Genomic DNA, 15,473 nt, shown 5'->3' with positions numbered 1-15,473 from the left:
GATTTTTGTCATTATTCTGATGGTCTTGGCATCTTATATATTGTTTCCTTTTTTTTTTTTTTGAGATGGAGTCTCACACTGTCGTCCAGGCTAGAGTACAGTGGTGTGATCTTGGCTCACTGCAAACTCCACCTCCCAGGTTCATGCAATTCTCCTGCCTCAGCCTCCCGAGTAGCTAGGGTTACAGGCCCATACCACCACATCGGCTCATTTTTTGAATTTTTAATAGAGATGAGGTTTCACTATGTTGGCCAGACTGGTCTCGCACTCCTGACCTCGTGATCCATCCTCCTCGGTCTCCCAAAGTGCTGGGATTACAGGTGTGAGCCACCATGCCTGGCTTATGTTCCCATTTTAAATTAAGTCCTATTTGCTAAAATGAAAACAGGTAAAGACAATGAACAGATGGTTCCTGTAAGAGGAATACAAAAAAGCCAGTAACAACACTGACATATCAACCTCATTTGTAAAGAAAGAAAGACAAATTTTAAAAATGACATACCATTTTTTAGTTATAGTGACAAAAATTAAATCAAAAAGAATACCTACAATTGACCAGGGAGTATTGGTTTGAGAAATATTTTATGTGTGCTTTTTGGATCAACTTCACTACATTTTTTTCTTCTTGCATATGTATAATTTTAGCTTTAGAGTAAAACCAAAATCTGCTAACTGCTATGAGGTTAGCTCTCTTTTTGCCTTTGGAATATTTGTTTCAGATCATCATGTTACCCAATTTTTGATCATTTTGCGAAGCTGCTGAATGTAGGTCTCTTTTCGTTAGCACTTAGGCCTTTGTACTTGCTTTTAAACTCATGACCGCGTTTTCATTGCACAACTGAAAGAGAAAAATATAGTCAAAAGAATTGCTGGTGAAATATGAACATTATTTTATACATTTATATTAACTGTCATATGAGTGCCATATTTTTAAGCTTAGAATTCAACAAATAAATTGTAAATTTTGTACAGATTTGTTTACCAGACAAGAAATTACTGCCTAGAAAAAATTTATAAGGCAAGATGTTATAACTCAATGTAATTTCTTAATGAAATGCTAACAGGAATAGGCACAAAGGTGCAGAGCCCAAATGAATTTGATTTTTTGTTTTTAGTAGGATCTTTGGTTAGTTATCCTCTAAGTGTAATCTAGCATAGCAGTTAATATAGTTATTTCATGGGTATTCTTTTATAAATGTAGTAATTTAAGTTCTTTAGTGTTCATTAGTCTTAGTCACTGATTTTTGAGGTTAGCCTCTTTCATTTAATGATTTGTATTATGTAATTAAACATTATATGCATCCAAGATGAGCTGTCCGTGCTAAAGACTGAAAGAGCTGATACTGCAAGTTACGTTTGATTTCAGGCAGATGGTTATGTCAGTTGTGATAACTGTTCTGTGACTTGTCCAATCTTAAGACAAAATTGAGATAGTTTTTCTTTAAGTTAAAAAAGGTAGAAGTTCATTTGCTGCTGCTGCTATGGGTATAAGTTATAAATTCAGTTTTAGTACTTTGACTTTGCCTATTAGACGTTATTCATACTATGCACCGTGCACTATGCACCGTGCACTGAGCTTCTGTGGAGGACAGGCAAGACACTTACAATCTGTTTTAGTTCTATAAAATTTTCTATGCAACAAAGGCCGTATTACACTAAAGAAAGTTATCAAGATACAAGTATCCTAATAACCAAGGAACAAAAGATTGATGTAAAACCAAAGTTCCTATTATCTTAAAGCTCATGAAACTTTAACTGAATTAAACTAGACAAGGCTTTATAGCTGCCCATGTGAAAAGTCTGATTGTATTGTGTTGATATGCACTGCTGATAGTAGGATATCTTGATACATTTTTAACTTTTCTAGTGGGCAGCTGAAATGGTACTGTTTTGAAGTGATTAACATTTAAATGAAATCCTTCTATGTCCTAATGTATTATAAAGCAAAGCCAGATGCATTTTACTTGTAAACCATAGGATGTTTACATATAAACTGTATATAATTTAAATTTCATGTATAACTCATCATGTCCTCTTTCCTTTAAAGTATCCCTTAACAACAAAAGCGCCTTCATAATTTGGTCACAGCTGGTCTTTACATTTTACATTAGTTTTATAAGTCACCTCTGATTTACTTTACCTAGTAGACCTAAGTTAATGCATTTTCCTTTTTATTCATTTCCCCTTTACTTACTGAAACTGGGCTGTTATTGAAGAATTTAGTAGTTAAGTGTGTTTGGCTCACAGTAGTTTCAACATTCTCTCTCTCTCTCTTTTTTTTAATATCCAGAAAACGTCCCAGCCTCTCCAGAAAATGAGCTGAAATCCAGATGGGAAAACCTATTGGGTCCTGATTATGAAGTAATGGTATGTTAAAATGCTCTAATGAAAAACACTCATGTCTCATTTCACATCAAGTTTCTAACGCTACAATTCAAAGAAATGGGAGAGCCAAAGAATAGCCAGCCTGCCTTCATTTTTTTCTTCCTGCCTTTCTTCTCTATCAAATCAATCAATTGATTTTTTCCCCTATCTTTAGCATTTTAAGCTGTAAGAATAATTAAGGACTGAACACAAATTTCAGTTACAATTAGCAGACACTCAGTTCATGTGAAACCATTTAAGTCCACAATAGACAGAAAACTGTTAGAGAGGGCTTGCCTTTAAGTTTATAACCTGCATCAGCTGCTTAAAATTGCTGGCATTTTTATGATCGCTTTTATGATGTTTGTTTTATTGTACGCTGAAAGGACTGTGGATATTAGTCCTATGTTTCACAAAGAAATCTTACAGTTTTATGTGAAAAATGAAAGAATGATTATCAAATATATTTAGAAGAACAGGAAGTAATTTAGGTTTGGTATAGGTTTATAGTGCCAGTGGTCCATTAGACTTCCTTTCACCTGTTATTAGATTCATTGAGCAAGGGATTGATTACATTTCCCCATATGAATCCACATGAAAGCAGAAAGTTGTGCTTAGACCAGCCTCTAATACCGTTCACTAAATGCATTCATAATAAAATATTCTTTTAAATTTCTACTATCATTCACATTTTCTTACATATGTTTATTATCAGTACTTGTTGGCTGGTTGGAGATTTTTAAAATCTTTTTGCTTTACATTATGTAGCCACTATCTATTGTCAGAAAATTCCCAGTGTCATTAAGATGAGTCAATACAATTCACAGTTTCTCTTGGTAACTTTATGCTTGCATGTCAGTTCTCTTGAACTGTTTATCTGCTTCATAGATTTTGAATATGGTTATTAAGCAATCACCTAGCAAATGGCCTTTCCTACTTATCTTAGTGGCTTGATATTCAAATAAATTTGCCGTACAGTATTTACAAATGGCCAGTTTTATGATGGGCTCTTTTTTTGTTAAAAAACATTTTTTTTTTTTGGCTGGGTGTGGTAGCTCATGGCTGTAATCCCAGCACTTTGGGAGGCTGAGACGGGTGGATCACTTGAGCTTGGGAGTTTGAGACCAGCCTGGGCAACATAGTGAAACCTCACATCTACTAGAAATACAAAAATTAGCTGGGTGTGGTAGTGGGCACTTATAATTCCAGCTACTTGGGAGGCTGAGGCAGGAGAATCGCTTAACCTGGGAGGTGGAGGTTGTGGTGAGCCAAGATTGCGCCACTGCACTCCAGCCTGGGTGAAAGAGGGAGACTCCGCCTCAAGAAAACAAAAACAAACATTTTTTTGAGAGACAGGGTCTTGGAATTCAGTGGTACCATCACAGCTTGCTGCAGCTTCAACCTCCTGGGCTCAAGTGGTTCTCCCACCTCAGCCTCCCGACTGGCTGTAACTACAAGCATGAGCCACCATGCTCGCCTAATTTTTCAAATTCTTTTAGAGCTGGTGTCTCACTGTGTTGCCCTGTCTGGTCTTGAACTCCTGGTCTCAAGTGATCCACCCTGCTTGGCCTCCCAAAGTTCTGGGATTACAGACATGAGCCACTGCCAGCCTTCTGTTAAAATTGTATTCTCCTTATAACTAACCTTTTCAATTTCATTTATTACATGGTGAGGTCATAGCAGAGAAATTAGAGGAGACAGAATTTGACGTTGGGAATTTAAAGTGACAGCTTATCCACTGAAAGTTGTAGCATCTTGTTCTGAGGAATGTGGGGTTAGAAAGAAGCCAGGAATGATGGAGAATGAATGAATGCATGTACTCCAGTACTTATTTCACTTTCTTCCAGGATCTGCTTATCTGAAACGCAGTACTTTCAGAAGCTGTTGTTGGGTCATTGTTTAACTTATACCTTCCCACCAGATGCATCATATTTTATTAACAACTTACAGATGCAAATCATCAGTAATGTACTTTTGCTTGCAAGGAATTCACTTCTGTGGATGTCCACCATTGAAGCTTAGAACAATAGTTTTAGGCCAGGATTAAAAGCTTTAAGTATTCCGTTAGCTTCCCACCAGGGACCAGGCCTTTCTGTTTGTGTCTTTGCCAGCTATTTCTTCTGGGGAAATGGTTTGAGCTTGCTGTGGAAAGTCAGATGCTTTAGTTTTCCCAAACTCCTCTGACATTACTGACCTTGCAAATTTTGTTTTGAGGCTTGAGTTTGAAAGTAAAAATGGCCATACTCTTGATTTTGTTAAAAGAGTAAGATTTTGATGCATTCAATATAATGGAGGATTATATTAAAATATTACTGATCACAGATTTTTAAAAAATAGTATATACATTTGTCCATCACCTTCTGTTCAATTTATGCAGCTTAGGAAAAAAATTGTTGTGGAGAACAACAACAAAAAAGTTGATATACTCTGAGATTTCACATTATGTGTTACAGATTTCAAAAATATAAGAAAGATATTAGAATGTAGGTCAAATAGAGTTATCAATATGTAGGTTTTGCAGATATTTTCAGAAAATGTACAGAAAATACAATTATACTTTTACAAATACTGGAAATTTTTTTGTAAATTTAGGTTGCTACTTTGGACACACAGATTGCAGATGATGCTGAGTTACAGAAATATTCAAAGGTAAGCATTTTTTTTTTTTAATAACAAAGTTAACAGTGGTTTTTTTTTTTTTTTTTTTTTTTTTAAGAGATGGGGTCTCACTGTGTTGTCCAGGCTGGTCTCAAACTCATGGGCTCGGCACAATCCTTCCAAAGTGTTGGGATTACATGTGGAGCCACTGAACCCTGCCTGTTTTTCTATCGTTTGAAGAACTTTCTTTAAATTCTTGCTTAAGACACTAGTGCTATGACTTAAAGTTTTCAGAATTTAGTCTTGCCTGTTTCCTGGAAATGTGACGGGTCTTGCTGTTATGAAAAATGGTGTCTGGGAAGAACATGGGATCCCTGTGTCACATCCAGAAGCCAAAACCCAGGTTCAACTCTTTTGCCCACCTTAGAGGTAGTATGCAGAGTAACATTGTGCAGTGTGTGTTAGCTTTTAGATGTTATAAGAAGTCCTTTTATAAAAGTTTCCTAAAAATCAAGACCCAGCAGTCCACACTTTAGAAAAGCCTTCAGGTTCAACTATTCCAGGAAAGAAAAGTGGTTTATCTTCTGAGTGTAGGCAATGGTTGTTCTTGAACTTAAAACGTTTTTGGTAAGCTTTATTTCTGGTGGCAAGGTGCCAGAAGGCAACTTCTACAGTTTTTTTCCCCAACGTTTTTAGTGTTCTGTCACTAAAATTTCCCATTCTGGATAAGCAGAGGTCAGGGCAATTGAAACTTAAAGAAGCCTTGTAGGTGGGTTCCTCAACAATTGGTAAGAAAGGAAAGATGTTCTTGCCTGAGTGTTTCAGAAGTTGTACTGTAATTCCACATCTGACGTGAGAGCTGAGCCCACCCTAAGCTCTTCTGTTACATGCAGTTTTAAAAATGTATTTTCTGCATCCCATGCAGGTTTCATAAAACATTGAAAAGTCTTTAGATAGTGCTACTATTTTCTTCTCTGTTGAGTATTTGTAATGAATATTTGTCTTTCATGATTTTATGCTATGTGTGCCATGATTTTGTAGGTTTGGATTTTCTTTTTTTTTCTTTTTCTTTCTTTCTTTTTTTTTTGCGATGGAATCTTGTTCTGTTGCCCAGGCTGGAGTGCACTGGTGCCATCTCAACTCATTGTAACCTCTGCTTCCTGGGTTCAAGCGATTCTCCTGCCTCAGCCTCCTGAGCAGCTGGGACTACAGGCATGTGCCACCACGCCCAGCTAATTTTTTTTGTTTTTTTAGTAGAGATGGGGTTTCACCATGTTGGTCAAGCTGGTCTTGAACTCCTGACCTCAGGTTATCCACCTACCTCGGCCTCCCAAAGTGCAGGGATTACAAGTGTGAGCTACCCTGCCGTGCCAGGTTTGAATTTTCAAGGCTGACACTGGAGAGCCTTTCTTTCCTTCTCAGCTTACCAGCATTTTGAGTCACTTCATTGTGACTGTGTTGGCCAACTGACCAAGCTTTCCTCAGATGTACAAAATCTGAGGAAAATACAAAAAGCAATATGGCTCATCTTGTAGATCAATTTTAAATTATTTACAAAGTCAGATTAGCTTAGAGTAATGACTAATTATTAATTCCCTCTAAATATATTGAGAGGGATTTAATTCAAAATAAGAGTAAGAAATACAAATAGCAGGCCAGGCACGGTGGCTCACTCCTGTAATCCCAGCACTTTGAGGGGCTGAGGTGGGTGGATGATGAGGTCAGGAGTTTGAGATCAGCTTGGCCAATATAGTGACATTCCATATTAAAAATATAAAAATTAGCTGGGCATGGTGGTATGTGCCTATAGTTCCAGCTACTTGGGAGGCTGAGGCAGGAAAATCACTTAGACCCGGGAGGCGGAGGTTGTGGTAGCTGAGATCAAGCCACTGCACTCCAGCCTGGGCACCAGAGTGAGACTCCATCTCAAAAAAAAAAAAAAAAACCCCACACAAATACCTCATCAAACTTCATTTGTTATTAATTACTACATTATAATATACTCATTACATGGATTCTAGAGCCAAGCTGCCTGGAAATTCTGGGCAAACCAGAATTTGATATCTGTGCGATCTTAGAAAATGATCTAAACTCCACATCTCAGTTTTTTTGTATGTGAAAAGGAAATATTAATACCTGCTTCATAGATTTATATAGGAATTAACTATATTATGAATATGCCTCATAGATTTATATAGGAATTAACTATAATATGCCTAGAATAGTTGTAAGCACATAGTAGGCTCTTGATTTTGTTTTGTTTTATTTTTTGAGATTGAGTTTTGTTCTTGTTGCCTAGGCCGGGGTGCAATGGTGCAATCTTGGCTAACTGCAACCTCTGCCTCCTGGGCTCAAGTGATTCTTGTGCCTCAGCCTTCCGAGTGGCTGGGATTATAGGTGCCCACCACCACTCCTGGCTAATTGTTTGTGTTTTTAATGGAGACAGGGTTTCACCATGTTGGCCAAGCTGTTCTCGAACTCCTGACCTCAGGAGAAGCCTTGGCCTCCCAAAGTGCTGGGATTACAGGTGTGAGCCACTGTGCCCAGCTAGGCTCTTATTATTATTGTTATTATTATTGTATAAATCAGTGACATATTTTCCTGAAATTGCTCTTTAGTTTACAATAAACTCTTAGATGTTTTTTGTTTAACTGTCTTCCAGTTTACCAGATTTCCTGGGCATAATCTGCTGCTAAAGCCCATCTATTAAGTGCTTAATTTTAGTTATTTTTCTGGTCCGGAATTTCCATTTTATTTCTTTTTAGTTTATAATTCTCCAGTGAAATTCCCAATGTAAAAAAGAAATCTATATTTGCCATCTTCTCCTCTAATGTTAACCATAGCTTATAAAGACTTTAAGTAATTCCAATATCTGGATCAATTCTGTCATTTGCTGTTTTGTCTTATTGTTTGGGTATATCTCTTGTAATGCCAAAATTTGATTAAATATCTGACAGCTACAAAAGGCTTCAGATGATATTAGTTATCTCTGTTCAGAGAGGCCTTACCCTGTCTGCCAATATGGTGATAGAAGGAGGGAAGGGAGCAGAGAGAGAGAGAATGTGTGAGAGAGAGAGAGAGAGAGAGAGTGTGTGTGTGTGTGTGGGGGGGTGGGTGTACGCGTGTGTGTTTGTGTGCACGTGGGGTGGTATTGGTGGGTGCTCATCTTAGACATGCACAGAGATACAGTTCTGGTAAGGATCAGACTACCTCTGGTTTGCATTACTTTTAAGACACAGCCTTAATACAAAAACTAGCCAGGCATGGTGGCACACGCCTGTAGACCCAGCTACTTGGGGGGCTGAGGTAGGGAAATTGCTTGAATCAGGGTGGTAGAGGTTGTAGTGAGCCAAGATTGCACCACTGCACTCCAGCCTGGAGACAGAGTGAGACTCCTCAAAAAAAAAAAAAATTTTTTTTTTAATTAAAAAAAGACACAGCCTTGGCCTGGCACTGGCTCACACCTGTAATCCAGCACTTTGGGAGGCTGAGGCAGGAAGATCACTTGAGGTCAGGGATTCAAGACCTGCCTAGGCAGCATGGTGAAGCCTTGTCTCTCCTAAAAATACAAAAAATTAGCCAGGCGTGGTGGTGGGTACCTGTAATCCCAGCTACTTGGGAGGCTGAGGCAGGGGAATTGCTTGAACCCGGGAGAAGGAGGCTGCGGTGAGCCCAGATTGTGCCGCTGCACTCCAGCCTGGGCAATAGAGCAAGACTCTATCTCAAAAAAAAAAAAAAAAAAAAAAAAAGACGTAGTCTTCCAGATAATCCATGAAAGACGCTGGGAGTGTTTAACAGTTCTCTTATTCTGGTGGAACCTGCCTGGACTCTAATTCTCTCTCCTTAGTACTCTGGGCTGCTGAAATATTTACTTTGCTTTTTCAAAGTTTCCTGATTATCTTTTCAGCCTCCCGTGCCATATTGCTTTGGAACTCAGGATATGTCCTTGCAGGGAAATCCTGCCCTGATCAGGCTCTGCTCATCATGTGGTTCAGCTTTGTCGGTCCTCCCACATTCAAAGCCTAAGACCCTGAATCATCATGTTTTATAAGTAAAAGACAACAAGGACAAAAGGCACTTTGTGTACATTTTGAAAGAGTGTGATTCTCTTTCTCTAGGCAGAAGATGTTCCCTCTCACTCCTTAGTTCTTTGCATCTAGTCTTACTGTGTCATCTTTCCTGATCAGCCTCTATGCTGTGTATACACACACACACACACACACACACATACGGAGACACACACACACAAGTTTGTACTCAGTAATTCTAATGTAAATGGGCAGAAGGGCTTTGAGTTGAACACACTTTCAGAACCACCTTATAAAAACTCACTGGTCTGACCGGGCGTGGTGGCTCAAGCCAGTAATCCCAGCACTGTGGGAGGCTGAGGCGGGTGGATCACGAGGTCAAGAGATCGAGACCATCCTGGTCAACATGGTGAAATCCCGTCTCTACTAAAAAAATACAAAAAATTGGCCGGGCACGGTGGCTCAAGCCGGTAATCCCAGCACTGTGGGAGGCCGAGGCAGGTGGATCACGAGGTCAAGAGATCGAGACCATCCTGGTCAACATGGTGAAACCCCGTCTCTACTAAAAATACAAAAAATTAGCTGGGCATGGTGGCGCATGCCTGTAATCCCAGCTACTCAGGAGGCTGGGGCAGGAGAATTGCCTGAACCCAGGAGGCAGAGGTTGCGGTGAGCCGAGATCGCGCCATTGCACTCCAGCCTGGGTAACAAGAGCGAAACTCTGTCTCAAAAAAAAAAAACAAAAAAAAACTCACTGGTCCATTTGGCTGTTCATTTATTCATCAAATATGTATTATATGCATTCTGCTAGGAATGCTACTGGGTTCTAGGGTTCCAGAAGAGAAGAAAGCAGGAAGAAAAATCCCTGTCCTGTAGAACTTATATTTTAATGGGAGGAGGCCAAAAATAAATAAGCTATACTGTATAGGTGATAACGTGCCATGAAGAATATTAAAACAGGGAAGATAGGGAATTCAGGAGAGAGGGGTTAGTTTACAGGTTTAGATATGTTGGTCAGGGAAGGCTTAAGAAAGTAACGTTTGGGCTGGGCGTGGTGGCTCATGCCTGTAATCCCAGCACGTTGGGAGGCTGAGGTGAGCAAATCACAAGGTCAGGAGTTTGACACCAGCCTGGCCAACATGGTGAAACCCCATCTCTACTAAAAATATAAAAATTAACTGGGCATGGTAGTGGGCGCCTATAATCCCAGCTCCTCGGGAGGCTGAGGCAGGAGCATTGCTTGAACCCTGCAGGTGGAGGTTGAAGTGAGCTGAGATTGTGCCACTGCACTCCAGTCTGGGTGACAGAACAAGACTCCGTCTCAAAAAAACAAAGTAACATTTGATGAAATGCTTTTGGCTGTAAAATAACTGACCTAATTTTTTCTCTAAATAATAACAATAATAATTGTGTTGTAGAATACTAAATAGAAATATATTTCATATGTACCTTAATATAGCTCAGTGCCAAGATATAAGAAATGTCCAATAAATGGTAGCTTTGTTTCCAGTTACATGCCTCTAACGCTTTTAAACTGACTTTTCAAAGGCCTTTTTCTTTTAATATGCTTTTTAAAATTAACATTTAATTAATTGAAATTTTGTTGTGGCAAAAAGTTGCTTTTCTTCCCTATTTTCTGCACTGGAGTGAAAAAGAGTCCCCCACAATTGCATTATTCTCTTTTCATATTCAGTTGTTAGCTACATATTTGTATATTTGCAGTCAGTATTACCTGACTTTTGTTTTGGGGGGCGTGTGTGTGTGTGTATGCGTGTGTGTGTGTGTGCGTGTGCGTGTGTGTATGCGAGATAGAAGGGATGTATAGTTTTTCCATGTAACATTATCATATATTTTTACATTTTTCTCCATTAATTTCTTATTAAATGTCCACAGAATTTTTCTTCATTTTCATCAGCTACGATTTTTGAAAATCCTCTTATAACTGGAAATTTGCATCTTAGTTCAGCAGCTACTAATTTCCCCCTACAATATGTAAGGGAGATTTTAACTAACCAGTCAAAACTGATTTCACAGACAGGCGGATACTAAAGGTTGCCTAGGTTGAATGACTTGACCAAAATTATACAACTAGATGGTAGCAGAGGCAGGTTGTAGCTTAGAGTGCATCCGTTCTGAACTGTTTACTGAGCTCCTACTCTGTGCCAGACACTGTGCTACCATTTGTGGGATGCAGAACCGAAAGGGTCCTTGCTCTCATAGAGCTTAGATTCTGGGATTGTATAGGGGCGTGGTAATAGACAAATAAAAAATAACCTGATAAGATAGTTGTAGATTGTAAGAAGTGCTGCAAATGATTGAATAGTAAATTGAGCGGGGTGAGGGACACTTTAGAGAAGGAGCCAGGGAAAGCCTTTCTGAGCCCAGGCTTGAAAGATAAGAATGTGTTGAGCTGGGGAAAAGAGGAGCAGCAGGTATAATAGCTCTGCCTTGGGAAAGGGCTGGTATGTTGGGGAACAGAAGTTGTTTCTTTCAGAGTGTCTGGGCCAAACTCAGTAAAGAGCAGAATATTGTTAAATGGTGCTGAGAGGAAGACTAGGTGTTAAAGGGCCTTGGGAGCCACGGTGATATGTGTGGACTTTATCTTCAGTGACAGGTAACACCAGTGGGAGGTTCTGAGCAGGGATGTGTCTAAGATCTGAGGCCCAGGCTGGAGGTTTTTCCTCTGTCTCATCAGCTTTCTGATTAGAACAATTATGTTTCTATGGGTCTAGCTGGTTTTAGATGGTTGCCATCCCATGGCCACCACTCTTGAAGGGATGATTCCAGAAGCATCTTCATGACTGGGTGGGGTGGCTTATGCATATAATTTCCGCGCTTTGGGAGGCTGAGGCAGGAGGATCTTGAGACCAGGAGTTCAAGACTGAACTGGTCAACATAGGAAGACCCTGTCTCTATATTAAAAAAAAAAAAAAAAAAAAGAAGCATCTTCATATATTATGGGCTAATGTTAATAGATAAGATTTTCTTCTGAGGTGGGTGGAGTTGTGGAGAAAGAGGGAGGTGAAAGCTATTTACAATGATTTAAGCATTAACTGCACTGCTTCTAGGAAGCTGTTAATCATGACACCAGAACAGTTTTCCCGCATCTAGGGAGACTTGCACTTTCAGGGATGGCTTTCTTGGCAAGTGTTTACTATTAAGATAATCACAGCTCTATGAGGGAGAAGCATTAAGCTCATTCTAGTGACCTTTCTGCCGGCCATCAATTGTAATACGAAGTGAGCATCAGTAATGTCGCTTGCGTGGAAAACAAAAACACCAGGTCCTGTTCTCTGGTTTTGACAAAACAGATTGACAGATTTCACCTTATTTCTCTCTTGAGTTATATTTCTTGACCCAGAGAACATTAAAATGTGGTTTTCCCCCCCACCACTTTATAATGAACAAACATAATTTTAAAGTCAAGTGGGATGTACTGGGCTTTCCAAGAGTTATAGCGGAGGTTACTGTTCAGTTACCAGGGCCGGTTCTTTGCTTTAAACATATTTTCTCTTGTATTTCTAACGGTAACCTTATTGGTCAGCAAGCATTTCCTCCTTCTCATTTTTAATATGGGAAAATTGAGTGTCAGGCAGGTAAAGCAATTTACCCAAGATCATAGGCAGCTAGAAAGGCGGTGGAATTAGGAAACAAATCATGTGCTCACTTAGGCAGCACGTATACTAAAACTGGAATGATACAGAGATTAGCCTGGCCCCTGTGCAAGGATGACGCGCAAACGCGTGAAGTGTTCCAGAACTATTAAAAAAGTAAATTTATAAAAAAATTTTCATAAAAAGGAAACAAATCAAGGGTTATCTGGCTTCTAAGCTTGCCGCATTCTTTTTTTTTCTTTTAAATTTTAAATAGATAATATATGCACAAGACATAGAATTTAAAATGTATAGAAATATGTACTGCAAAAGGTCATTTGTTCTCCCACCCCATTCCTTTCATTCACGGAAGCAATGCTGTTATCAGTTCTCAAGCATGTAATTTTATACTTTGCTGTTCTCTTTTTAAGTGGCGCACGTAAGACACAGAATCAAATAACCCTATAGTAGCAGTGGTTACCTACTAGTGCAGATGGCATATGAGAAACATCAGAGGAGCTTTTTCTTTTTCTTCCTTTTTTTTTTTTTTTGAGACAGAGTCTCACTCTGTCACCTAGGCTGGAGTGCAATGACTTGATCTTGGCTCACTGCAATTTCCGCCTCCCGGGTTCAAGTGATCCTCCTGCCTCAGCCTCCAAAGTAGTTGGGATTACAGGTGTGTACCACCAGGCCCCGCTAATTTTTGTATTTTTAGTAGAGATGGGGTTTCACCAGGTTGGCCAGGCTGGTCTTGAGCTCCTGACCTGGGGTGATCCACCCGCCTTGGCCTTCCAAAGTGCTGGGATTACAGGCATGGGCCACCACATCTGGCCCAAAGCAGCTGTTTCAAAACACAGATGTGAGAATGCCCTATTTTATTCCTCCTTGCCAATACTCTGATTCTGTAGGTTTGGAGAGAGGTTCTTAAAGGAATTTTGATTCCTTTCTTGCCTCACTCCATAGAGAATTATTATTCAGATGTTGCTAAAATGACTGATATGTGTTCAAGAAGGATATTACTTCCTCAAGACAGATGGAGGCTTATTGGTAGGATGCCATTTGAACTGTACTCTGAAGACTAGATCTGGAGTACAAATGGGTACAGTGGATATTTCAGGTGAAGGCACTACCGTGAGCATAGGTAAGGGGAGGAAGTCAAATACAAAGTGTTAGATCAAATATCAAAAACTTAGATATTTCACGTGGGTCAGACAGGAAACATAAATGATATCTAAAATGCTAAATAGCAACTGATGCTTGACCTTGGTGTTAGGTGACTGAAGAGATCTTTCAATATACTGCTGTACAGCAGAGTAACTGTTACACATTTTTTGAACATTCTGAATTAAAATTTTGGAGGGTCCCAGGTGTGGTGGCTCATGCCTATAATCCCAGCACTTTGGGAAGTCGAGGTATGTAGATCACCTAAGGTCAGGAGTTCGAGACCGCCTGACCAACATGGTGAAAATACATATTTACTAAAAATACAAAAATTAGCTGGACATGGTGGCATGCACCTGTAATCCCAGCTGCTGGGGAGGCTAAGGCAGAAGAATCGCTTGTACCTGGGAGGCGGAGGTTGCAGTGAGCTGAGATTGTGCCATTGCATTCTGGCCTGGGCAACAAGAGCGCAACTCTGTCTCAAAAAAATTTAAAAAAATAAAAAATAAATAAAATTTTGGAAGGGTGAGGAAAACAAATATAAATAAAGCTCTAATGGACAATTGATTGTCTTGTATAACCTCTGAGGAGCACAACTAAGTTCACAGGCCACCGTGCTTGTGGTTCACCATTACTTTAAACTTGTAGCCTCATTCTTGAAAGTTTATTTTTAAAATTTATGGTAAATTTAGTAACTCCCTAATCTTTAAACATAAATGGCTATTTAATACTTTGCGTATGAGAGTTACTAGAACCAGTCATGGGGTTCTTTCTGTTCTATTTTATGTGGAGTTCAACATTTTTGGAGAATCCTCCTCCATCCCACTGACACATTTTTGAAGAATTCCTTTCCAGAAGTTTCTTCTCCCCCTGATGCGCTGTCATTTATATTCCCACTTAAACATTTTGATATCTTGTTTTAGTGTCCTAAAAGTAAAGCTTTTAGGATTGTGCAAAATGAATGAGCTGCAGTTTGTTTCATGATAAGTCTTGCCACTTGCAGGTAGAAGACCTCAATCCTTCCTGATCTCATTTGATCTTGGTCATTTTTACACAGACAATAAAGCACATCATGGTCACACTTCCCTTTGATGCATGTCCTTGTATCCTTTACTTATATCAGGATCATGAAAATCCTGTTGCTCATTAACTTTGTCAGTTTAAATAGAACCCCTCACAAAGCACGTTGAATAAGCATCCGAAAGCATGACATGCAGCGGTGTATGGAGGCGCCAATCACGTGTTTCACCTACTCTGTCATTTCGGTACTTTCCGCTCCCTAAGAATGCCACATACTGAAAGAGGTGGACAACTGAAGGAGATAGATTCAACGCTTGATTTGTTGAGTTGCTAAATGCCCCTGGGACAGGTAATTAAACAGTCCTGCTCCCGCAGAGAAGCCTGTAGCAATGTAACATGAAATCATAGAAACCCAGCTGTACTCAGGTTTAGATTCAGAACTAATTTTAGGTAGGCGTCCTTCAGATTGACAGATTTAGTAAACATCATTTCTGGTTTATTTGTTCAGCTTGATTGAAGATAGAGCATGTGTGTTTTGCTCACCATTTAAGTTTGCTAGGGAGCCTGTGGTGTTTACAGCTATCTGGGGGAATAGCCTAGGAGGCACAGCCCATGTCTGGAGGGCATGGGATGACATGGGTGAGCCTCTGTGAATCCTGATTCCAGCTGTTCCATGGAGGTGGGAATGGGGGTCATCATGTGAACAGAT

The 15,473-nt window shown here is 39.6% G+C and overlaps 1 protein-coding gene and 1 non-coding gene across 16 annotated transcripts in view; both read left to right on the top strand.

Annotated features, from left to right (window-relative positions):
* PATJ (PATJ crumbs cell polarity complex component) overlaps positions 1–15,473 on the top strand; it is a 395,978-nt gene that overhangs the window by 56,909 nt on the left and 323,596 nt on the right. For 14 of the 15 annotated variants that reach the window (XM_032296822.1, XM_032296821.1, XM_032296819.1 and 11 more), the window contains 2 exons: positions 2,291–2,367; positions 4,957–5,013. In XM_032296822.1, coding sequence (XP_032152713.1) covers positions 2,291–2,367; positions 4,957–5,013 — 134 coding nt within the window. The remainder of the gene's footprint in view (positions 1–2,290; positions 2,368–4,956; positions 5,014–15,473) is intronic. The other variant, XM_032296813.1, reaches the window with a different exon arrangement.
* Positions 12,650–12,753, top strand: LOC116564186. The gene has a single exon (XR_004274775.1). It is a non-coding gene; the product is annotated as a U6 spliceosomal RNA (small nuclear RNA).

This window comes from Sapajus apella, unplaced genomic scaffold (genome assembly GCF_009761245.1).
Source record: "Sapajus apella isolate SASKATOON/1434 unplaced genomic scaffold, GSC_monkey_1.0 scaffold36, whole genome shotgun sequence".
NCBI classification, from domain to species: Eukaryota; Metazoa; Chordata; class Mammalia; order Primates; family Cebidae; genus Sapajus; species Sapajus apella.
The sequence above is the reverse complement of the archived record's forward strand: the minus strand, read 5'-3'. Positions and strand labels throughout refer to the sequence as shown.